At 28.2% G+C, this 27770-nt stretch overlaps 1 protein-coding gene across 6 annotated transcripts in view; it reads right to left on the minus strand.

Annotated features, from left to right (window-relative positions):
• LOC122509861 (low-density lipoprotein receptor-like) overlaps positions 1–27770 on the minus strand; it is a 201130-nt gene that overhangs the window by 67375 nt on the left and 105985 nt on the right. For all 6 annotated transcript variants that reach the window (XM_043624151.1, XM_043624149.1, XM_043624148.1 and 3 more), the window contains exon 3: positions 538–660. In XM_043624151.1, the coding sequence (XP_043480086.1) occupies positions 538–660 (123 nt within the window). The remainder of the gene's footprint in view (positions 1–537; positions 661–27770) is intronic.

Genomic DNA, 27770 nt, shown 5'->3' on the forward strand with positions numbered 1-27770 from the left:
TCCAAAATTATATTATCCGAGACCTGTAATATAATAACCGTATTCTATGATATACTATATTATAATAATAATAATATTACCATACATGTTACAATTATCAATATATATTAATTGAAAACGCATAAAACTATATTTTAAAAATACACAAAAATACAGTTGAACCTCAATAAAACAGGAATTTTTAAGAAATTGTCTTCAATTCAAGTTCTTTGATCTTTTGATTTTTGATTCTAAATCTATTCAAAACCAAAAAAGAATAAATATATCAAAAATATTTCCTATCCACTTTGATTTGAATGTATTAAAGGTTCAACTGTATTTTAACGAATTAAAAATAACACCCAGAACTATAACAATCAATTCACAATATATTATTTGTAAAATTTCGGATAAAATTAAAAAAAAACAAAAAAGATTCAGATAAAAATTTGCGAAAATATGCGTTTTTCTTTTTTGTCAAAAAAGAAAATTCTCATATAAATCTATATAAATTTTTAAAAATGGCAAAGAAAAAAGAAAAATAAAATGAAAACTTACTGCAAACGAGGGGATTTTCGTCGGATCCATCAGGACAGTCTTTCTCTCCATCACAGTGCCAATTTCCAGGAATACATCTGCCATTGCTGCACTTAAACTCAGACTCCTTACATTCTTCCTGATCTGCAATTTTACGAGAATGAATTACTGTAGTCGTCGTCGCCGTCGTCGTATTTTTTCTCTCGTCCGACAAGCAAAAGGTTGCACACCACAATGCGAACAAGAGACAAAGTTCTTTATTACAGTTCAACATTTTCATCGACTTTCCCTTAAATTCCAATAATTTTCTAATTAACAAGTTGAAACTAGAATTGAATTTTTTAGTTGAAACTTCAATCCAATTTTTCGTTGAAACGAGTTCAATTTTTGTTTAATAATTTACTTTTTGTTCGAATTATAGACAAATTACAGAAAACAATTCACGATTTACTTTCTTTCCTGCACTTTTTATAAAATGTTCAATATCTTATTATTATTATTATTATTATTATTATTATTATTATTATTATTATTATTATTATTATTATTATTGTTATTATTATTATTATTATTACAACAAGTGATTAAACGAATTAATTAAGTCACAAGTGTAAACTTTTGAATCTTTTTTCCGGACCTCCAAATATTTATCAGAAAATTAAAAAAATTTAAATTCCGAATTGAAATTTAGAGTTTAATTCGTTTTTTTCTAAATCGCAAAAATAAATTTTCCCCAGTGTCCATTTGCCCGATGAATTATTTGGATCAGATTTAAAAAGTTTGAGACATTATTTCGAGTTTCTCGAAGCTTGCGAAGTCTAGTTTAATTTAACTTTGTTTTACACACTGAGAGACACACAGAAAGTTGGAAAAGTCGATTATTTGATTGGTGATTTATCTTCTTTTAAGTGAAATCCGATTTCAATCGAATACCTTTCTGGTCAGACAGACAACTCCGAACACCTCTGTCTGTTCCAGAACAACATCTTTCACTGTTGGTCCATTTCACAAAAATTCACCCCTTTTTATCCCACCCGCACAATTTACAGAAATCGAATTTTGAATTGAAAAATAAAATTGTATTTGCGATTGAAGAGAGACAGAGAGGAAAAAAATAAAAGAGAAAAGAGATTGCGAATGGTCCATTCGTCTTGAAAGTCGCGGATGCTGTAAGGCCCCGGAGACTAAAGACTCTATTTATGTATCGACTACTCGGACTCAATATCTCGTTCAGAGGTAATTTTCTACTTATTTTTACTCGTTTAAATGAACGAGAAATATCAACAGAATTTTTTTTATTTCTTCTCCTTTTTTTCTATATAGAAACTCTTTTCTATATAGAGGAAAAAATTATCAATATAGTATAGGCAAAAATAAAAGGTATCATAAAAAATTTGTGCGAAATAATTTTCTAATAAGATATGATCCTTTGAAGATCAAAGCACGTCGCGTTTCTTTTCATTTTTATATCTAGCGAAATGCACCGAAAGGATTGCGCGAGAAAAATTCACACAATTTTTTTGCATGATGGAATTTACTCCCGAACGAAAATGAAAGAGGAAAAAAAAGTAGAAAATGAGTGGTTGTAAAGAAAACGTCGACTTTGGAGTTATTTTTTGTTGTTGAAATTTTTAAGTGTTTCGTTTTTGATGAATGGATAGTAAACAGGAGGAAGATGAGAAATGAAAATAAAAGTATTCATATTTCTCTTCTATTTCTTGCCAAACATAATGTTTTAATTGTCTCAAGGAATAAAATTTCGAACGTTCAAATCAACGACATTTTTCTTACTTCTTTTAATTTGTGTTTTACTATCACAGTAAAACGTGAGGTGTTAAAATAACACCAGAATGGATTAAAATAATCTGCAACAGTTTAATCCCTCTATAGGGTTAAATTAACACCAGAAAAGATTAAAATAATCTATTTTGGTGTTATTTTTAACTATGATGAATGAAATTTTACATTAAATAAAACACCAAAGTCAATGATTTGTAAAAATTCAATGAATTTAGCTTCTCCAGGGAGAATAGTAGGGGAGCGTGGGGTAATGGGAGCTTCCGGGTAATGGGAGCTTTTAAATTTCACGTACTTAAAAGCCTTCAAATTCGCTGCAATGTTTAGAAAATCTTCTACAACCTTTGTTTATATCATTCCAAAACAAACGATTACATTCTTGACAAATTTTTAGTAAAAACAAGGGAAAATGTATTTTTTGAGTTTTCGTTGTAAAATGCAAAATATTTCTAAACATCACCAAAGCCCAGGCGGAAAAGTCAGACGAATGTCGGAATTTACAACCGGCTGGGATCCGCGCCCGTACAGACCGCAAGTACCGACGGTCTGTACCGATTCGGATCTGAAAAAGCAACCGGCGCGGTACAGATTATGCTCCGACTGTCGGAACCGTCTTCCACTGTTGTCAGTACTGGCTCGGTACTGGATTTCTTCCGCCGGCGGATCTTATTCTTCTGCGGCGTCGGAAGAATGACGGATATGTTGAGTCTGTACTGGCTCGGTACTGGGCCGGATCCGACTGCGGATGTCGTCATTTATTGTCACATTATAAATCACATTATAAATTTATTTTCAATAAATGTGTCATAACTAAATAATTATTACAATAATTAATTGCATTATTTTAGAAAATAATGATTAATTAATAAATGAATTTAATCAAAATATTAAGTAATTATTTATTAAGAGTTTTTTCAAAATTAAGCAATTAAAAAAATTTGTTGTGCACTTATAGTTTATAATTATTATAAATAAATTTATACTATTAATATAAATTTATTATTATTGAGATATTATTAATTAATATTATTGAGAATTAATAATAAATTATTAATATTCATGTTAATAATTTATTATTAATTCTCAATAATATTAATGTTAATTAATAATATCTCAATAATAATAAATTTATTATTATTGTGATATTAATTAAAATTATTAATATTATTATGTTCAATATTATTATATTGAGATACAATTATTTAATATATTATATAATAATAAAAATATAGCTGTAGCATTGACGCGTAGTTATTCGACAAGTTTTATTTCAGCTTGTGACACTTGAGAGTATTTAAGATTTGAGAGTCCCATGCGAGCGTAGCATAGTGGTTAGCGTGCGAGATTTCGGTGCGTAAATATTCGGTTAGGCGTAGGTTCGTACCTCCAAGCGTTAGGATTTTTCAAATGTGTATGTAATAACAAATTACGTTTAAGTGTATAAAAAAATAAAAAAAATGTGTAAAGTGAACTGTCAATGAATTGTCATCAGTATTTATCTTTTGCAATTAATTATTATTTTTTGTATTGATATTTGTTGAAATTATCATTTGGATCCGATCCGGTTGTCAGTCGGTAGAATGCCAGCGCTCGGCTGGCTATTAAATGAAAAATCCGCGGTCGGTAGAGTGCCAGATCCCAGCCGGTTGAATTATACACGGAACGGCTTCTCCCGGCCGGTCAGCGGGCGGTAGAATGCCAGTTCCGAGCCGGTTGCCAGCGCGCTCCTGGCCTAGTCACTATTCGGTAGAATGCCCGTTCACATTCGGTTGGCAGGCGGTTCCGAGCCAGTACAGTTACACCGGCGTCAGTACGGGCTAGGATCCGCGCCGGTTGGAAATTTCCGCCTGGGAGTAGTTAAAATCGTATTATTTAGTTCTGTTTTTTACATTCTCATCACATGAGAAAGTATTAGTTTTGGTCGAAAATTGACTTTTGCTAATTTCATGAAATCTCGACGTTTTTGGGTCCCCTGAACCCGAAAAACATGGTCTGGCGAGTACGTCTGTCTGTCTGTCTGTCTGTATGTATGTATGTATGTCCGTCTGTAGACCAAAATGTTGTAGACACAATAACTTTTGAAAATCTTATCTGATCGTCTTTAAATTTAACACACTTAAAGTTGGTGTAAAAATGAAGGTTAAGTTCGTTAACCAGCCATTTTCGTTGAAAACTACAAAAACTACACTAGTTTCAAAATTTTGAAAATTCAATTTTTTCTCATTTCAAAGCTATTAACTTTATATTCTTTTAAATTAGGAAAATACAAACAACTTTTCTTTATAACATTTTTTCATAATTTTTTTTTTTTTAAGTTTTTGGGCCAGACCAGCTCAACTGTGTTAAAATTTTTTTATTGATTTTCTAAAATATTAAATCTTTTATAAATGTCTGTAGTTCACAACAAAACAAAATTACTCTTTTAACCATTTTTTGCATTAACAAAATATTACAACAGTTAAAAAAAATTAATAACTCAAAAAAAACAATTTTATAAACAATTTGAATTATTTATATATTGTACCCTTCTAATTGCAATTAAACTTATAGAAAATGTACTTAGTAGTTTTCTTCTTGAAGTTGGGCAAAAAAACATGAAGATATTTTATGATTTTATCAATTTTAGCAACAGTTTAAACAAATAATTGTTATTTAGAAATGAAGTGCTGGCTGCAATAAGGGGACGAACGCGTTGTTGAAAGGGATAATACCAGTCAGGTAGCAGTAAGCGGCTCAAGGTTTGTCACTGCTACCCCACTGGCAGTATCCCAAGTAGAAATGTAATACTGGCATAGTACTGATCTTGTACTGACTGCCAGTATTGCAGTACTGACTCCAGTACTAAGTCAGTACTGGGAAAACCCTGGCTGGTAACGCTGTCCAGTACTGATTTTTACCGGCGGTCAGTATAAGCTCCTTATTTAATTATTAAAGCATGGGGAGTAATTTATTGAATACTAATAATTATTATTAGTATTAATTATTATTAATTAATTATTAGAATTCCTTTTATTAAAACAAGTATTAAAAAAATATTTTTCTTATCTTTTCATTATTTATTTAAATCTTATTTATTTAAATTAATGACTAAATTATTATTATTACTGGTTATTAATTATTTAAACTTATACTTTATGTAACACTGTTAAGAATTATACACAAAACACTTAAAACTAAGACGGAAAAATATCGCACACGCACGGGGGACCGAACCCTAGACCTCGAGGACGCAAGTCGAATACACATACCGCATAGCCACGCAAGCTCGGGAGTTATCTCGCATAAACTTCCTTTTGAATTGTGGGACCGATATATACAGTGCTTTAATAATAAATCCACTGCATATTATATTTATTTCAAGAAAAATTATTATACATGGGCAATTCTACGTGAGATTTCAGTCGACCTCTTAAAATCGGCCAAAAATATTTTTTTTCTATTCTGTATTGAAAAAAAACAGATACGTATTTTTTTTTTATTTTTTTGGAGGCCAAATTTTTGAGTTATGAATTTTCAAAATTTTCGCTTTTTAAATGTAGGTATATTTTTAATGTCAGATAACTAAAAAAATATTGCTTCTTTTCATTTTTTGACAAGAGAAAAAAAGTTTTGTTTTTCTCTCTACTTTTGAATAATCATAACAAAAAAATTTTTTTTTCATTTTTTATTAAAAAAATAAAAAAATTTTATAAACAAATTAATTTTTTTTAACTTTGGGTATGATAAATTTTTAATTTTCTTTTTTTAAAACATACCTGGAAATGATAAGAAGGTTTTGCAAAAAGTTTCAGAGTGGGCCTGACAAGTTTGATGGGTCCAAAAAAATAATTAAGCTGTCCGTGCAGGTCGCACGCACGTGGCACAATGGGATTTTTTTACAATTTATTATTAAAAATTGTCTAGAGCCTACAAATTTTATCGGATTTTGATTATTATTGAATTTTTAGGCTCTAAACAATTTTTAATAATAAATTGTAAAAAAATCCCATTGTGCCACGTGCGTGAGACCTGCACGGAGAGCTTAATTATTTTTTTGGACCCATCAAACTTGTCAGGCCCACTCTGAAACTTTTTGCAAAACCTTCTTATCATTTCCAGGTATGTTTTAAAAAAAGAAAATTAAAAATTTATCATACCCAAAGTTAAAAAAAATTAATTTGTTTATAAAATTTTTTTATTTTTTTAATAAAAAATGAAAAAAAAATTTTTTTGTTATGATTATTCAAAAGTAGAGAGAAAAACAAAACTTTTTTTCTCTTGTCAAAAAATGAAAAGAAGCAATATTTTTTTAGTTATCTGACATTAAAAATATACCTACATTTAAAAAGCGAAAATTTTGAAAATTCATAACTCAAAAATTTGGCCTCCAAAAAAATAAAAAAAAAATACGTATCTGTTTTTTTTCAATACAGAATAGAAAAAAAATATTTTTGGCCGATTTTAAGAGGTCGACTGAAATCTCACGTAGAATTGCCCACATATATCTTTATATTCATTTTATCAAGTCATTATGTAGTAATTAATAGATACATCATAATAATATGGTAAAAATTATTAATATAATTATTTATTTATTATTTATAATCTAATTATTTATTAAAATAATAATAAAAAAAAATTTATTTAAGAAATATTTTTGTTAAATAAATAAATAAAAATATATATACAGCTTTAAAAAATACAATTTTTTTTATTATTAATAATACGTAATAATTCTAAAAATAATTAATTAATAATAATTTATTATTATATTATTAAAATATATCTATTAGTTAATAATAAATTAATAAAATGTTTGATATTATTGTTGATGAATAATGTTTTTACAAATCTTTGCAAATATTTTAATTGTTAATAAATCAAACGATGTTTAATGTTTAATTACATTATAACAAATTTTGATTGTTTTTTTAACTCCTTCGCAGCACTGATTTAGTGTTAAGCCAGTTTTCTGCCAGTACTGATTTTAGAACTTTTCTAACTCCGACATAGTACTGATTCGGTTTTGGAGTCAGTATACTCCCAGTACTGATCGGGTTCCGAAAGTCAGTACCGACGGTCAGTACTGAGTCAGTACCATGTCGGTGTTTAAGGGGTTAAACCACTCTAGAGCGTCAAAAAGAGGTTCTAATTTCAACATTTTTTTAAAGAAAAGTTTAAAAGTAATGAAAAATATGTTTACATATCTCTATCAGGTACACTTTAAAGAGAACATAATATACTTTATAAATTTTTTTTTGTTTAAAAACTGCAGATGTACATGTACGTGATGGAAACCCTTTGTAAAAAGAAATCCTTCGCGGCCGGAAAGGTTTTTGGTACAATTTTCAACCTAGAACAGAAAACAAATTTTTTTCTATTTTTACATCTCAAAAGCTAGAGAAAGACGTAGGGGATTTTTTTTAAATCGATTTTTGCAAAAATGGTGAACATTTTATAGAAAAACTGAATTTTTGACTGAAAAAAATAGGCACTAAATTGTTTATAACTAAAGAAATATGCAACATAAAAAAAATCCCCTACGTCTTTCTCTAGCTATTGAGATGTAAAAATAGAAAAAAATTTGTTTTCTGTTCTAGGTTGAAAATTGTACCAAAAACCTTTCCGGCCGCGAAGGATTTCTTTTTACAAAGGGTTTCCATCACGTACATGTACATCTGCAGTTTTTAAACAAAAAAAAATTTATAAAGTATATTATGTTCTCTTTAAAGTGTACCTGATAGAGATATGTAAACATATTTCTCATTACTTTTAAACTTTTCTTTTAAAAAAATGTTGAAATTAGAACCTCTTTTTGACGCTCTAGAGTGGTTTAACCCCTTAACTCCGTCCTAACTCCGGACATTTCTACTTGGGATCCCATCCAAGCCTTGCGTTTGTTCCCTTATTTGCAGCTAGCACTTCAAATCACGTACGCAAAAAACTTGATACTTGTATTTTTAAAATATTGTAGCTTCTTATTAAGCAAACCATTTTACTGCAAAGATAATAACTAGCTCAAATAAAACTTGCAGAATTACTACGCGTCAATGATACCGCTATATTTTCAATACTTTATTGAATGTATATTTAGGACTATTTCAATATTTCGTTAAAAAAGAAACTTGTTATATTTTTATTATTATATAATACATATATTGAATAATTGTTTTTCAATATAATAATATTGAACGTAATAATATTAATAATTTTAATTAACATCTCAATAATAATAAATTTATTATTATTAAGATATTATTAATTAACATTAATATTATTGAGAATTAATAATAAATTATCAATATTAATATTAATTAATAATATATCAATAACCATAAATTTATTATTATTGAGATATTAATTAAAATTATTAATATCATTACCTTCATTATTATTATATTGAGAAACAATTATTCAATTATTATTGAGATATTATTAATTAATAATATATAATATTAAACCCTTTAACGTCCAAATTTTTTTTTCCATTCAAAATTCATGACACTTGGTACCTAGGGGTTTTCGGGGTCCCTGATTACGAATCTGATGTCAGATTTCAAAAATTCAAAATGGCGGATCCAATATGGCGGACCGGAATTTTAAAATTTGGTGAATTTTTATGAAACTTGGTATCTAGGGGTTTTCGGGGTCGCTGATTACGAATTTTAAGTCAGATTTTAAAAATTCAAAATGGCGGATCCAATATGGCGGACCGAAAATTTAAAATTCGATGGATTTTCATGGAACTTGGTATCTAGGGGTTTTCGGGTTCGCTGATTACGAATTTTAAGTCAGATTTTAAAAATTTAAAATGGCGGATCTAATATGGCGGACCTAAAATTTAAAATTCGTTGGATTTTTATGAAACTTAATATGTAGGGGTTTTTGTGGTAGCTGATTATAAATCCAATGTAGCTTGGAACTAGTGGCTTACTAAGTCCACGTCGTTAGTTCTGGGTCACGCAAAGTGTAAGTTGGTTTCGTATTTAAAAATTATTAAAGACCTAATACAGTTTCTAAAATTTATCCATTATCTTTAAATGCGACATTTTGAATATTGAAAATATGACATCTAATTCGTAATCAGTGACATCGAAAACCCCTAGATTCAAAGCTCCATATAAATTCATGAATTTAAAATTCTCGGTCCGCCATATTGGATTTGCCGTTTTTAATTTTCAAAATCCTACATCAGATTCGTAATCAGCGACCTCAAAAACCCCTAAATACCAAGTTCCATGAAAATCCATCAAATTTTATATTTTTGTCCGCCATATTGGATCCGCCATTTTGAATTTTTAAAATTTGACATCAGATTCGTAATCAGGGACCTCGAAAACCCCTACATACCAAGTTTCATGAAAATCCATCAAATTTTAAATTTTTCGGTACGCCATATTGGATCCGCCATTTTGAATTTTCAAAATCTGACATCAGATTCGTAATCAGCGACCCCGAAAACCCCTAGATATCATTTTATAATTAAATATATTAACCCTATTTGAAGATAGGTTTTTTTATTCTTTATGGTACAGCATATGTACCGCTGGACGTTAAAGGGTTATTAATAACGAATTTTTCTAATTATTTAATTTTTAAAAAAGTCTCAATAAATAATTACTTAATATATTGATTAGATTCATTTATTAATAATTATTTTCTAAAATAATGCAATTACTTGTAATAATTATTTAATTTATAATGTGACAATAAATGACGAGATCCGCAATCGGATCCGCCCCAGTACCGAGCCAGTACAGACTCAACATATCCGTCATTCTTCCGACGCCGCAGAAGAATAAGATCCGCCGGCGGAAGAAATCCAGTACCGAGCCAGTACTGACAATAGTGGGAAGACGGATCCGACAGTCGGAGCATAATCTGTACCGCGCTGGTTGCTTTTTCAGATCCGAATCGGTTCAGACCGTCGGTACTTGCGGTCTGTACGGGCGCGGATCCCAGCCGGTTGTAAACTCCGACGTTCGTCCGACTTTTCCGCCTGGGGGAAACAGAATAAAGAACGCAAATAATGCACATCGGTCTAGGACAACTGCGAGCGAAGCGAGCTATTTGCGCGCGAAGCGTGCAATAATCCTCGGAGCGCGCAGCGCGACGACCAAAATTCGCGCGCCCCGAGGCGCGCTGAAACTTGCGAGCCCCCCGCGCGAGGCGCGGATGAGAAAGTGTCCGCCCGAAGGGCGGGCAGATTTTTCATTATATTATTACACGGAAAAAAAAGTTCACGAATCTCTCGTGAACTAGTATATCACTTTTGGATGGTACACAAATTTCTTGAAAATCAACAAACACAGTTCGTCAAAATTTCATCAACTCCTTCACTAGAAACATAGAACGGTTTCCGACCTTTTCGTTAAAGTTAACGAAAAATTCGTGAACTTTTAAAAAATGATAAAAACAAGAAAAAATAATTTCCAGACACTACTTTTTTATAGTATTTCACTTTATTTGATAACTTGACGCCTATTACGCACCCAACTACACAGAATACACAATTTTATCGCCATTAAAATTCGTAATTCGCTTCACGGGATTCGAACCTAGTACCTATACCCTATAACATAATATTTCTAACAACTAACCGCCACGGCTAAATCTAGATACACTGTCCTTCGACAAACGAAACGATTAGCTTTGTCTGCTGTAAAACTCAGGACCGTGCAAAGTAGAAAAAGTCCCTTATCGTAACTTTTAATTCATTTTATGAATTATTTGTTTCACAAAGGAAATTAGCAAACAAAAATATTCACTAAGTAATAAAAAACACTGATTCTAAATAATAACTTTCATCAAAGAATTTGCCCGAATGTAAACACCGATGACACCGACTGAATGATGAATGCTTGATCAGACATATTTGATGCGCATTACGAACTGCGCATACTACTGAAACTCGCGAGTTCACGATTTTTTCGTGAACTTGTACCTCTACTTTTGACGAACTACTCTTCATTAACAGTTCATCAAAAATTCATTAACTTTGTTTCAGTTTTTCGTTGACGTTCGCCATTTCTAATCAAAAGTGAATGAAAATTTTGAAATTTTGTGTCCCATCCAAAAGTGATATACTAGTTCACGAGAGATTCGTGAACTTTTTTTTTCCGTGTAGGTGAATATGTGTAGATATGTATACTTGTATAAAAATCGATATAATAATAAAATTTGTTTATGTTTTTATTTTTTTATTCAAATTTTGTCTTGTAAGAATTCTGTGGGGTAATGGGAGAATTAGTGTCAGCCCAAAGAATGTTCGTTACTATGTTGCGGATTTCGTTATTTCTTTGAAAATTGTAAAAGATGAACAAATTTTTAATTAAAAAATAATTTTTGGTGGAAAAAATGAAAAATTTAATTTTTTTTCAAAATTTTTTTATTTATTTATAATTTAGGAAAAAAATTATTCTAAGTCTAAAGTTTTGGCTTCATTGTAAGTATTAACACTTTTTTCTATTAGAAAACAAAAAATATTCCTAAAAAATAGAAATTTTTTAAATTTTAAGTGAAAGCTCCCAATACCCCACAAATTTAGTGATCGCAAAAAATTTATTTTTTTTTGGAAAATTTTTTTTTTACAATTTGCTTTCTCTTTTTAAGTTTTTAATTAAACATAATTAAAGATAAATAACGAAATGAGTAGAAAATGACGAAAACAATGTATTATTGCAAAGATAAGTTGGTTTTTTTAATAACTTTCCTTAAGGGGCTCCAATTCCCCCACGCTCCCCTAAGTTAGTAAGTTAGTTACTAACTTATTAACTAACTTAGTAACATAGTTACTAAATTCAATTGTGTTCAAAAATTTAAAAAAATTCTCGTCAAAATTTCAATTCTCTTTATAAATAATAAAATTCTTCTCTGCTATTCAATTATTTTACAAAATTTTAATCAAATTCTTGTCAAAATTTCAATTATGTATTTTCAAAAGTTTTCTAAAATTCAATGATTTTCAATATCTACTATTTCAATAAAATTTTCCAAAAGAATTCCATTAATAAAAAAAATTTGAATAAAATTCTACGCAAACATTCAATTATTTTCATAAATAATAAAGCTCATTGCAGAATTTCAATTATTTTTAATGCAATTTTAATCGAATTTCTCGAAATAGTATATTAAGCAACAAGAGGAGAAAGGCAGCCATTTCTTTACGGTGATTTTTGTGACACGAGTGGAGGTCGAGGGCGCCGTAGGCGCCCCGAGACCGTAACGAGTGTCACAAAAATCATCGTAAAGAAATTGGCTGCCTTTATTCTCGTGTTACTTACGATATTTTTTATTCCTAATGCACAAAAGCGGCGATTTCAGATAGCAGACGACAGGGAGTAAAAGTCATTCACTTGTTCGATTTGTATGAAAATGGCGGCCGATTTCTCCCTTGGGCAAGAAAAATGCATGTGAACAGCTAATTTTCTTGCCCTTGGGAGAACACGGCCGCCATTTTCATATGGTCGAAGAAATGAATGACTTTCCTCCCTGTCGGCTGCTATCAGAAAGCGCCGTTTTTGTGCATGTGGGATAAAAAATGTAATTATTCTTAAAAATGTTATTAAAAGTCGTCCAAAGAATTTAATGATTTAAAGTTGATAACATTTTTTATGAGAATTTAATTTCAAGAAAAATGAAATTATTAAATTATTTATTTTTGTATTTAAATAATTGAATTCTCGTAGAATTTACTAATAAAAATGCTTTTAAAAATGATTTTCAGTTAAAATTTTAGATTATAATTAAATATTAAAATCATTATAACGTGGATTTTTAGAAATAATTAAATTTTGAAAAAGTTTCAAATTAAAATCATTGAAATTCTTAATTTTTCATATTTTTGACAAACAATTCTGTAGAATTAATTCTTTTTAAAAGTTTAATAGGATTTTTATTGAAATTATTTCAAGTTCTTATTTTGAATATACATTTAATTGAAGAATTTCCGAATAATTGAAATTTTGTAAAATTGAATTGTAAACGAATGAATCTGAAAATTCTCAAAGAACTTTTTTAAAAATTATTAAAAATAATGGATTTATTGAAGAATTTTAGTTAAAAACACTAGAAAAAATTTAATTTTAGAGAAGTTACAAATTATTGCAGAAATTCAATTATTTTCAAGAGTAATAAAGTTCTTCTTAGGAATTCAATTATTTTTACTAATAATAAAACTCATCGCAGCGTTTCAATTATTTTTCATACAATTATAATTGAATTCCTTGAAAAAAGTAATTATGTTCATGCAAGTTTTAATAAAATTCGACAAAAGAATTCAATTATTTAAAAATTTGTTAATAACATTCTTTATATGAGAATTGGATTTTCAGAAACATTCAATTATTCAATAAATTATTTACTTTTGCATTTAAATAATTAAAATCTTGTAGAATTTTCTAATAAAAATTGAGGGGCTGGATGCTATAATGTGTTACGCGTGAACACACGGCCAGTCAGTTGGGTTATGGAGAGAAAATTTTGAAGTTGTTCAAAATGAATTTAAAATTATTGTTTCTTGTTTAGAATTTCAAGGCGAAACTTTTTTTCTAATAAAATTTTTTTATATAATTGTTTGTTTTTAAGTAAATTGAGAAAAGCGTGATTTTCTAACCTAAGAAATTTTAATGAATTTTTGACTTCAACTCGTGATTACTTCGTTAAATATTAATATTTTTCCACGAAATTTACACACAATATTCTTCAAACTAGTTCAAAAGTGAAACAATATTTAGTAATTTTTCAAAAAATTCTATGTCTAAGTAAATAATTATTTAAATAATTTTGCCGGAAAAATGATTATCCTATTTTCAATTGGAAAAGTTGAGTGACGAATTTTCGTTTTCGGAAAACTTCCAGTGACTAAAATGTTCATCAATATGTTAGGAAGTTTTTTGGAAAATTTTTCGTCATTTGATAGTAAATTAAAGAAAATAGAGCAATTTTAACAGCGTCGTGCTCTGCTGTAAACGTAAACATTGACTCACTGTATACATTGGTCTTGTAATGGCGGCCATTCCACACGTGCGCGGCCACGCCGTAATTTTACAGCAGAGCGCGACACTGTTAAAATTGCTCTATTTTCTTTAATTTATTATCAAATGACGAAAAATTTTCCAAAAAACTTCCTAACATATTGATGAACATTTTAGTCACTGGAAGTTTTCCGAAAACGAAAATTCGTCACTCAACTTTTCCAATTGAAAATAGGATAATCATTTTTCCGGCAAAATTATTTAAATAATTATTTACTTAGACATAGAATTTTTTGAAAAATTATTAAATATTGTTTCACTTTTGAACTAGTTTGAAGAATATTGTGTGTAAATTTCGTGGAAAAATATTAATATTTAACGAAGTAATCACGAGTTGAAGTCAAAAATTCATTAAAATTTTTTAGGTTAAAAAATCACGCTTTTCTCAATTTACTTAAAAACAAAAAATTATATAAAAAAATTTTATTAGAAAAAAAGTTTCGCCTTGACATTCTGAACAAGAAACAATAATTTTAAATTTATTTTGAACAACTTCAAAATTTTCTCTCCATGACCCAACTGACTGGCCGTGTGTTCACGCGTAACACATTATAGCATCCAGCCCCTCAATTGATTTTCATTTCATAAAAATGATTTTCAGTTAAAATTTTAAATTACAATTGAATATTAAAAGCAATATAGCGTGAATTTTTAGAAATAATTAAATTTTGAAATTAATTTTTTTGAAAAAGTTTAATTGAATTTTCTTTTTTATTGTTTGATGTTTTTATTTTCTAATATATGCATTTGATTAAAGAATTTAGAAATAATTGAAATTTCGTGAAATTGAATATTGTAAACAAATGGATTTGAAAATTGCCAAAGAACTTTTTCAAAAATTATTAAAAATAATATTGATATAATGTAAAATTATAGTTAAAATATTTTGAAAATAATAATTGAATTGAAATAATGAAAATAATTTGAAGAAGTATAATATTCTTATAATAGAAAATAATGATTTTATTACTTGGTCATCTTTAATAAATTATTATAAAATATAAATAAATCGATGATTCCGAGTCGAAGACTCGGAGTTATCGATATCTTCATGTTTTATAGTTATAAAAAAATTTTATGAACTAAAATTTCATTCATTGTAAAAAAATAACACCAAAATTGATTATTTTAATCTTTTTTGGTGTTAATTTAATCTGCAACACTTTTTAATACCTCACGATTTACTGTGATAGAAACTGTTTTGTTTATTAAAAAATTAATTACTAGAACTAAATGAATACATAATTTACCTTATTTTCCATTTTAGTAAATAGTAATTTTTGAACATATTTTCATTAATTTGAACTTTCAAAACTTTACAGACATAAAGAATAACAAAGATAGAGAATATTCTACGAGAAAAGAAGAATGAAATACTGCTCGCCATCAGTATTTTCAAATCAAAGTAGTATATGGAAAAAAAACTAATAAGAGATACAGAGAATTGAAACAGTCAATTCCCAATAGATAGTGAAAATTTTATGAAAAATCTCGTTTCAATAACCAACAACTCTCAAGAATCTCAAGGGGAGAATATTTTTTAGAAACATGAAATAGAACTTCCGGGGGAAAATATTTGACAAAACTTTCTTTTTGTAAAATTACAATAAATTTTTCTTTTCTCTTTCTTCCCTTTTTGAAAATATATAAAGAAGATCAATTCTCAATATAAACTACAGTTTAAGTCATATCATTACGTCTAAAATACATTATAATAATCGTAAGTTTCCTTTCCGTTAGCAAATTATCTGTATTCATTTGTTTGTTTTGAATATTAATTTTTGTGGGTTATTTTTATTTTTTTTAATGTCAAAAAAAAAACGAAAAAAAAACTCGTTTTATTCACTTCACAAAATTGACAACATTTCCATTACATATTTTTTATTTTCCTGACTTTTTCCTAATTTTCATAAAAAATTTGTCAATAATTGAATGTCTGTGGGAAATTTTATTAAATTTGTTTAACTTAGAATGTTTTCAGGACCTTAAAAATTTTCAATGTTTTCAGGACAAATTTATTTGATTAAATTTTGTTGAAAATAATAATTAAATTCCTAAAAAACATTTTATTATTTATGAAAATAATTGAATTCTTGCAAACGATTTACTAGAATTTTTTAAAATAATGTAATTTTCAAGAAGCAATTTATTATTTTTAAAAATAATTGAATTTTGAAAAAAATTTTATTAAAATACCTCAAAATAATTGAATTTTTGGGAGTAATTTTTTTATTTATCTTTAACAATTGAATTATTAGAAAAAATGTTATTAAAATTTTAAAAAATTGAATTATTTGAAAAAAATTTAATTAAAATTGTATTTAAAACAATTAATTTCATTCGAACAATTTTATTAAATTTTTGAAAATAATTATTCAATTCTTCCATAGAATTTAAAAAAAAAAAACATTTTTTTAAATAATTTATTTTTGTCGAGGAATTGAAATTAAGTTTTTAAGAATAATTAAATTTTTGAGCAATTCAATTGTATTAAAAATAATTGAAATCCTCCCGTGTGGAAAAAGCCCCCATCAAGCCCACAGGACGTGAGGGCCCCCGGCGGGGGCCGACGAGGGCTGATCCATGTGGGCAAATCCATGAGGGCCACGCCGAGGGCCCGCATGGATTGTCCACATCATTGACTTGCAAAAATTTCTAAGTCCAAACCTCAAATCATTTTTTATTACTTCAAAATTAATGTTTAGAATGATTATAAACAATGAAAAACACATATTTCACATAAAATTATTTACATTTTTTTGAAAATATTGAACTCACATGGGGGCAAATCCTTGAGGGCCCACACGAGGGGCCCGCATGGATCGCCCACATCATTTACCAGCAAAAATTTCTAAGTCCAAACAAAAAATATTTTTTTACAACAAAAAATTAATGTTTATAATGATTTTAAACAATGAAAAACATGTTTTTTGGTATGGTGTATTAGTGTCAATAATGTTTTATTGAATCATCAAAAGCAAGTCAACTAGTCACCTACTATAAAGAAATAAATTTCAAGTACCCAGTGAGAAATTGCCAATAGACTTTAATCGGTCCAATATTGGTTGCCGTGCTGGGCGCCGATTGACTCCCAATATTGGACCAATATGGGCTGATACTTGGGATGTAACGGGTTCGCCAAGCATCGGTTGTTAATATTGGTCCAATATTGGCCGAATATTGGCAACCAAGAGAAATAATAATTATAGTTTATAATTAAGTTTATAATTTTTGTTTAATATATTCATTTGTTTAATTATTTATTTTTAATAATTCATGTAAATAATAAATAATTCATTATTTATAAATTATAATTATTTAAAAATGCAGCAGCTATTATCCAATAGCTAACTCTCAAATATCAACGATTTGTCCCTCCAGATGTTTAGTCCAATACTCCAGTTTTCTCAGTGTAATACTTTAAAAAATTGTTTAATGATTATAATTGTAGTAAGAATTATTTATTTAAATATTCATATATAATAATTAAAATAATTCGGGATTATTATGTGTAATAATTTTAGTCATAGTTTTCACTTCGTCCTTATAAGCAACAGAATATATGACACTGGCATTGATATAGTAAATTAGGAGAGTTCACACCCAGACTTCAGTGGCCGTGCGGTTTAAATGCTTCGAGTCGGGTCGTCAAGGGTGGGGGGCGTGAGTTCGATCCCACATGCGAGCGGATATTTTTCATTGTAAGTGTTATATAAAATGATAAAATTACTATATTTAATCTGTATAAGTGTTATAAATTAAAATTGTAAACATGTTTGTAAATAATGTTAAAGGCCTTTTAAAGAATGAATTTAAAAAATGTACCAATTAACGCAGATTGTTTTTTTATTAAAATTATCTTTCAATATTACTTTTTTAAATAATATTTACTGCTAGTGCAGTATATTATTTATTTGAAAATAATATAATTATTATAATAATAAGTTATTGTCATTAAATACATATACACACATATATATGAATAACAATAATATTTATTATTATTAATAATTCATATTTTCACATTACATTGAATAAACGTGAGAACCGAGTAAATTTGGATAAATTATTTAAAATTAAAAAACTGAAATATTGAAATCGAACTTAAAATTTTAAATATTAGCCCATGGTCAGACAGTCTTTTCAGCGCCCAGTTAGAGAATAGACTGTCTTTCTGGCACCACACTAGAACCCAACAATTTTTCTACACGGAATTCTAAAACATCTTGTAGCATCTGGTGGTAGCAAGGCAATTTTTCTAAAGTATTTTCTCAGTGAAAGACAAAAGGAAAATAAAACAAACCATAATCTTAAAAGAAATAAATAAAAAAAAATTGCTCAAAAAAACGGCTAATTTTACCGGAGCAAAAAAATTTACCGTTTTGGCTTCGATTTCGGAAAGAAAATAAAACTTTCTGCAATTGGCACTATAACCTCTGTACCTAATTTTGACGTCATCTGGCTCGAATTCCAGAGAATATAAGAGTCATTACGCGACAAGTATTAATTACATTGATAACTATGTGACTTTAAAACCATTAATTAAATATATTGAATATTATCGTCGAGTTTGCCTTGAATGGACCAAGAGAACTTTTTTCTTCCCCATTATAGAAATGCAAATTTTCTTCTCTGAACTTGAGGGTAAGGAAAAATAAAATTATCTCCTCTCTGTGTATATATTTTTATTGTAAATTTGTCCTTCGCTTTATAGTATGTATATAGCATAAAGTAGTTATAATATCATGATGAGAAAACTAAATTCAACTCCTGTTGACTGCGAAAAAAAATTGTCAAAGATTTTTATGATTCTTAAGTACGTCAAATTTGTAATTTCTTGCTTTGAGTCAATCAAAAATGATGTTTTAGTCAATTAAACGATTAATTATATTAACTAAATTAAATGTTTGAATTAAACGTAATAAGTTAGATTCGTTGCGAATTTTTGTAATTATAAAATAATTTTTGAGGAATAAAATGGTGGTTTAATTTCTCCACTTGTGAATGCCAAGGTCACCACCAGGTTGCATGAGAAATTCCAAGAAAAAATTCAACTGCCATCTAGCGGTGACCTTGGTGTTCGCAGGTGAAGAATAGCATCTCCATATTAAATCTCAGGATGTACGGAATTCAATAATTATTTATAATCAAATATAGAGTTAGTTTGTGAAAAACATTTTTTTCACGAAACCAAAAAGAATCATACAATTTTTTAAAAAATTTTAAATAAAAAAGTGATCTGAGAAAATTTTTTAACTGCCTGGGTGAATGAAACATTTTGGATTAAAAAAAACAATTTTCTCAGTGTACATTTTTATGCAAACGAGAAAAAAATGAATAATCAGAATACCTAATAATAAATAATCTACGCGTTGTAAAAATTACCATCAATTTTATAGAAATGGTAAAAAAAATATTCCTATCTCATCTGAATATTAATCTAGAATTTATTTTCATTTCCAGAAAAAATTGAGTTAAGATAACATTTTCTCACACTGCAGTAAGGATAAATGTCATCATTTAAGATTTCAACTTCATGTATTTTATCGCTAAAAATCTCATTTTAGAGCGCGTAGAATTTACTATTTATCCGTTTGTATTGCAGGTATGCCGCGCTTGGTCCTCTAATCTAATTGCTGGTAGTTTGGAAACAATCTCAGAATCGTGCCAGAAGAACATGGAACTGGTTTTAGTTTTGTACCTAAAACTAAAATTGTTTTTGAAGCGCTAGTCCACTCACAAAACTAGTTTCCATCGTGCAATAAAAACAAATTTCCCCCAAACTTTCCTCATAGTTAATTCTATTCAAATTCAAAAAGTTCAATTTACGAAATTGATAATTCAAAGAAAAATCTACTCAAAGAAACCCAAGTAGAAATGTAATACTGGCATAGTACTGATCTTGTACTGACTGCCAGTATTGCAGTACTGACTCCAGTACTAAGTCAGTACTGGGAAAACCCTGGCTGGTAACGCTGTCCAGTACTGATTTTTACCGGCGGTCAGTATAAGCTCCTTATTTAATTATTAAAGCATGGGGAGTAATTTATTGAATACTAATAATTATTATTAGTATTAATTATTATTAATTAATTATTAGAATTCCTTTTATTAAAATAAGTTTTAAAAAAATATTTTTCTTAATTTTTCATTATTTATTTAAATCTTATTTATTTAAATTAATGACTAAATTATTATTATTACTGGTTATTAATTATTTAAACTTATACTTTATGTAACACTGTTAAGAATTATACACAAAACACTTAAAACTAAGACGGAAAAATATCGCACGCACGGGGGACCGAACCCTAGACCTCGAGGACGCAAGTCGAATACACATACCGCATAGCCACGCAAGCTCGGGAGTTACCTCGCATAAACTTCCTTTTGAATTGTGGGACCGATATATACAGTGCTTTAATAATAAATCCACTGCATATTATATTTATTTCAAGAAAAATTATTATACATATATCTTTATATACATTTTATCAAGTCATTATGTAGTAATTAATAGATACATCATAATAATATGGTAAAAATTATTAATATAATTATTTATTTATTATTTATAATCTAATTATTTATTAAAATAATAATAAAAAAAAATTTATTTAAGAAAAATTTTTGTTAAGTAAATAAATAAAAATATATATACAGCTTTAAAAAATAAAATTTTTTTTATTATTAATAATACGTAATAATTCTAAAAATAATTAATTAATAATAATTTATTATTATATTATTAAAATATATCTATTAGTTAATAATAAATTAATAAAATGTTTGATTTTATAGTTGATGAATAATGTTTTTACAAATCTTTGCAAATATTTTAATTGTTAATAAATCAAACGATGTTCAATGTTTAATTACATTATAACAAATTTTGATTGTTTTTTTAACTCCTTCGCAGTACTGATTTAGTGTTAAGCCAGTTTTCTGCCAGTACTGATTTTAGAACTTTTCTAACTCCGACATAGTACTGATTCGGTTTTGGAGTCAGTATACTCCCAGTACTGATCGGGTTCCGAAAGTCAGTACCGACGGTCAGTACTGAGTCAGTACCATGTCGGTGTTTAACTCCGTCCTAACTCCGGACATTTCTACTTGGGAATAACAAAATTTTAGTTATGTGGGGACAATATTAATTTGGGGAAATTTCAAGAGCAAATTTGCAGCACAAGGTCTTGGACGACTGGATCGATTGATTTTATACATAAAATTGACCTAGTGAAAGATTTCTTATTCATCTTTGAAACATCGCCTGGAAAGAGCGCGACTTTTATTCAGGAACTCTTGAAATAAAAACGTTTCAACTACGGCAAACTAAAGTAGTGTGTATGTGTGTGTGAGTGTCATACATGTCAGGTTCAGCGACATATATTTCTCCACTGGGTCACAATGCGGACAAAGTTCGGTGGTTACTTTGTCACCAGCTGCGATTCCAGCTAAACCATTTCCTTCGTTCGATTCTAAATGCTGACTTCCACTTCGAAAAAAAGATTTATTGGGACTCGAAAGGGTAATTGCTCAACTCGTGTGAAATTCCTCTGATGCGGCTAATTCCCATTTTTATCGATAAAGATTTATGCAAAATCTCCACATTCAATAAATCATACGCAGACAAATGAAACCAAAAAGTTAAATTACTGAAAAAGTCCAATTCATAATATTAGCCACTAAAATTCGTACTTATCTCTTATGTCCCAAAAAGTATCTTTGAGACTAAAAAAAGTAGTAAAAAAATATCGATAGTAGTTTTTGCAGGGATCGAACCCAGTAAAAGTATTTAAAATTTCTTAATACTTTACGGACCAATTGCTGACAAAAATATAACCAGTCCAAGTCAAATTTAAGAGAACGTTTTACTTAAAACTTAAACTATAAATTAAATTTTTCATAACTATACAAAACATGAAGATATCGATCGACTTCTACATGTTTTATAATAAGTTAAAATGACCGATTCAATTATTATTTTCAAGAATTTCTAACTAAAATTCTTCATTAAATCAATTATTTTTAATAATTTTAGAAAAAGTTTTTTGAGAATTTTCAAATCCATTTGTTTACAATATTCAATTTTATGAAATTTTAATTATTCGTAAATTCTTCACTTAAATATAGGTATATTAGAAAATAAAAACTTCAAATAATATAAAAAAAATTCAATATAGATATGAAAAATTCAGAATTTCAGCGATTTTAATTTGAAACCTTTTCAAAATTCAAATATTTATAAAAATTCACGCTCTAATGCTTTTAATATTCAATTATAATCTAAAATTTTAACTGAAATCAATTTTCAAATCAATTTTTTATTAGAAAATTCTACTAGAATTCAATTATTTAAATAAAAAAAAACAATTTATTGAATAATTGCATGTTTCTTAAAATTGAATTCTCATAAAGAATTTTATCAATAAATTTTTAAATAATTGAATGCTTTCGAGGAATTAATAAAATTTTTAAGAATAATTATATTTTTCGAGGAATTCGATTAAAATTTCATTGTTTAAAATGATTGTAAACAATAATTTTTTGTTGTAAAAAAAATTTTTTGTCTGGACTTAGAAAAATATTGTTGAGCAGGGCATTCATAATGGCTAAGAGCAGGGGCCCTGCTGGTGCCCTCGTAAATTTCCATAACTTTGTGATAGGATTTCTGGAAAAATGTCACTTAATGTTTATTTCAGGTGCTTTGAAACGTAATTTAACCCTTTAACGCCCAGCGGTTTCGATCGAAACCACTTTTGATTTCTAAAATCTATAACTTTGACAAAAATTAAGATATTTTTGATTTCTAAACGCTCACGACCCACAAATTTATAAACCATTATGAAAAAAATTTACATTTTAAAAAATAATTAACAATTTTGTAATTACAACAATAATAATAAAAAAAAATTTGTTGCAAAATTTGCAACAAAATTACAAATTCGAAAATAAAAGGAAACAAAGCTACTGAAAATTGTTACTCGGGGGTTTTCGGGGTCACTGATTACGAATTTGTGACGCGACACGAGAAAAGGGACCTATCGTTAAAAAAATCGATTTTGAGATTATGGTGCTATTCGACAGATTATTCTTTGCTCTTTCACGTGAAAAAAACAAAAGTTGAAAAACTTAAATAGTGTTAATAATATAAAGCCCGAAAGTTAAGCATGTACGCGTAAATACACGGGTTTTCTGCGCATGGCGTCGCTTTAAACGCTCTCCCTGTAAAATTCTCTTTTGCGGCGATAGGTCCCTTTTCTCGTGTCGCGTCACATTTGATATCAGATTTTAAAAATTCAAAATGGCGGATCCAAATGGCGGATGTCATTTCTAAAAACTGATGTAATTTGCCTAAAAAATTGTTACTCGGGGGTTTTCGGGGTCGCTGATTGCGAATTTGATATCAGATTAAAAAAATTCAAAATGGCGTATCCAATATGGCGGACATCTTTTATAAAAATTGATTCAATTTGCCTAAAAATTGTTACTCGGGGGTTTTCGGGGTCGCTGATTACGATTTTGATTTTAATTTTTTAAAATGTAAAATAGCGGTTTCAATTTAGTGTATTAAATGTCCAAATAAAAACGAGATCAGAATAAAATGTTCGTCTACCTTCGTGACAATGTGAAAAACAATTGCCTAACGCAAAACCGGCATCATAATGATTAATGAAATATTCATTTCTACCCGTGTAGAAATCACCATGCTATGCCTAAAATGATTATTGGCCCTAGCTTGGACCTAACTTGGCAACCCCTTTTTATATATCCTGGACTGGTCCTAACTTGGTACTAGCTAGGAGATCCAGTTATGACTTAGAAAAATTTTTATGATAATCATATTTGTTTAAATAATTTATTGTTTGACATAAATCAGTAAATTATACAAATACTATAAAATAAAGTTAATTTATTAATTTATTAATTCAGCAATTGTTTAAACAAATAATTGTTATTTACTAACTTTTTACACAATCAACCTAGAAACTAGCAGTTTTTTCTAATTTTGCAATAAGTAAATACTCAGATTAGTTAATTGCAAAATTTTAAAAGACTACAAGTGTCTAGACGCTTTATTGTCTTAAGAATTAATAAATAACAACAATTTTTTGTTTAAACAAATGCTGATTTGTTAAAATTATAAATTATCTTCATATTTCACTACTCAAGTGTAATAATCGCGAAGTTAGATAAAAAACTGCAAATTTTTAAGTAATTTGTTACAAAAGTTAATAAAACAGCAAAATTTATTTATTTATTTAAACAGATACAGACTGCAATATAATTATCATTAGGAAAATATATTTCTAATTTCCTTCGCTGATTTTAAGTTTCGTTTAAGTTGGTGCTAAACACTAAGAGATATTGCAATTCGAATGTGGGCTGACCCACCCAGGTCCAACCCAGGACCTACCTGGGCTTCCTAGTTTCATTAGCAAAAATTTCTAAGTCCAAGTCTAAAAAATTTTTTGCAATAAAAAATTAATGCTTAAAATGATTTAGAATAATGAAAAACGTGTTTTTAACATAAATTTTTTTGACATTTTTTTAAAAAGTGGATCACCCGCTTAATTAATTAGGAAAAATTTCTAAGTCCAAAAGACGAATATTTTTTTTAGACCAAGAAATTAATGTTAAAAATGATTGAGAACAATGAAAAACCTGTTTTTAACGAAAATGTATAGATATTTTTTTTCTTGATATATTAAAAATATTAATTTTTGAATTTTTATATTTGGATATTATTTTATTATTATTGTTGTTGTTAAACTATTTTTTTATTTATTATCGTGTATTAGTGTCAATAATCACTATATTGAATCATCAAAAGGAAGTCCACAAGTCACTGACAATATAAATTTTGATCTCAAATAGTTTCAATAGCATAGTGGTTAGGGCTTTAGTCTCGTAGTCCGTAGGTCGTAGGTTCGATTCCCGCGTGCGTTAGATTTTATTTACTTCTTAGGTTTGCGTTTATTCCGATTTTTCTGCGTTGTATTCGTATAAGTATGCAATTTAATGATTATATATACTGTAAAATAATTTAATTAACAAATTTCTAATTTTTTTTTCTAATTTTTAATGTATATATTAGAGGAATATATATTAATCTCTACATATACTAACATTATTTATGAATTCGCCTTTGGTCATCATTTAATAATTGAAAAAAATAATAATTAATTAAAACTAATACTTATTATTAATAATTTAGGTTATTTCTTTAACCAATATTATAAACTAATTAAAATTATAATGAAATATATAAATAAACTGGTCTTAACTAGGCTCCAAAGTTAGGACCAGGCTAGAATCGCATCACCAGCTATTGTTGGTCCAACCTACACTGCCAACCTAGGACCAAGCTATTAACAGGGCAAAATAGGTAGGACCTGGCTAGGACCAATTTTCATTTTCCACACGGGTATATTCGTAATAATCAGAAAAACAAATGCCTAAAGCAAAGACGAAATCAATCTAAAATGCTTGACTATATTTGTGAAAATCGGAAAACAAAAGCCTAACATGAGAACGCGATCCGAATAAAATATGAATCTACATTTGTGACAATGCGATAAACAAGTGCCTAATGAGAAAACGATGTCAAAATTAAATGTTCGTTTACATTCGTGACTATAGAAAAACAATTGCCTAACATAGACTCTAACATTGTTTAGTAAACAGCGGCCCTGAAAACCCCCTACTAACAATTTTTAGGCAAATTGAATCAATTATTAAAAAAGATGTCCGCCATATTGGATTCGCCATTTTGAATTTTTAAAATCTGACATCTAATTGGTAATTAACGACTCCGAAAATCCCCGAGTAACAATTTTCAAGCAAATTGAATCCGTTTTTAGAAAATATGTCCGCCATATTGGATCCGCCATTTTGAATTTTTAAAATCTGACCTCAAATTCGTATTCAGCGACCCCGAAAACCTTTATATACGAGCAATGACGTAAATTACACTGCTACAAAAAAGTCGGGCGTTAAAGGGTTGCATTCTGAACTAAAGTTTTTCAATAAAAAATTTTTTTTTTAAACTTAGATAAATTTTTGAGCAGGACAACCGTAAGGGCAAAGAACGGGGCCCCTGCTGGTGCCCTCGTGGGTTTCTCCTCATGGATCTTCCACGAGGGCCCCCAACGGGGGCCTCGGAGCTGTGGGGCTCGAACGTGGCTTTTTCCACACGGGCCTGCACTGAAAAACTGTTGGTAGAGCAGTTCCGCTATTGACTGTTGTGCAGCGCTACTTAACTTTAAACTCACAGCTCTATCAAAATTAGGCGAGTTGCTCTCCTAAACTTGACTACCAATGGCGTTGGCGAGCGGCTGCTTGACAAAAAGGTCAGCAGCTCTATCAAAAAGGAGAGTTGCTCGCCCAAAAAGGAGAGTAACTCGCCCAAAAATAAAGTGAGCTGTGCGTTTCATTTTAACGCAACAGTTCACCGCATTGGGCGAACAGCTCTACCAACAGTTTTTCAGTGTGTAAACATTTTATTATTTATGAAAATATTTGAATAATTGCGAAGAAATTAATAAAAAATTTTTAAATAATTGAATTCCTGTGAAAATTTTTATTATTTTATGAAAATAATTAAAGGATTTAGTAGAATTTTATTAAATTTTTTTAAATAATTGAATTCTTTTGAAAAATTTGTTACAGTTTTACAACAATTAAAATTTTCAAAGACAAGCAATTTAAAAAATTACTTGAAATTTAATTATTTCTAAAAATTCATGTTGTAACGCTTCTAATATATTCAGTTACTATCTACAACTTTATTGGAAATTAATTTTTAAATCAATTCTTCTTAGCAAGTTCTACGAGAATTCAATTATTTAAATACAAAAATAAATAATTGATTAAATAAATGTTTATGTCTTAAAATTAAATTTTTATACAATACTTTATAAAAAATTTTGAAAATAATTGAATTCTTACAAAGAATATTCCTTAAAAAAATTCAATTATTTTTTAATTGAATTGAATATTGAAATACAATTTTTAAGATTTTTTGCTTTTTTGAAGAAATCATTTAAAATTGTAGGTATATTAAAAATAATTGAAATCGTTCGATGAGTTATATTATTAATGAAAATAATTGAATTCTTGGGAAGAATTTTATTAAAATTATTGAAAATAAGTGAATTCTTATAAACAAATTTTATCAAAATTTTCATAAATAATTGATTTATTTCGGAGAATTTTATAAAAAAAATTTTAAATAATTAATTTGTTTCAAAAAATTTTTTGAAAAATGAATTTTAAATAATTGAATTCTTTTGTAAAAATCTATTTAAGTTGTAGATATTGAAAATAGTTGAATTTCAGCCATGAATTTCATTATTTGAGAAAATAATTGAACTTTTGCAAAAAAGTTTCTTAAATTTATTTGAGAATAATTAAATCGTTTCAAAGAATTTTAATTATGAA

This window comes from Leptopilina heterotoma, unplaced genomic scaffold (genome assembly GCF_015476425.1).
Source record: "Leptopilina heterotoma isolate Lh14 unplaced genomic scaffold, ASM1547642v1 Lhet_63, whole genome shotgun sequence".
In the NCBI taxonomy this organism is placed as follows: Eukaryota; Metazoa; Arthropoda; class Insecta; order Hymenoptera; family Figitidae; genus Leptopilina; species Leptopilina heterotoma.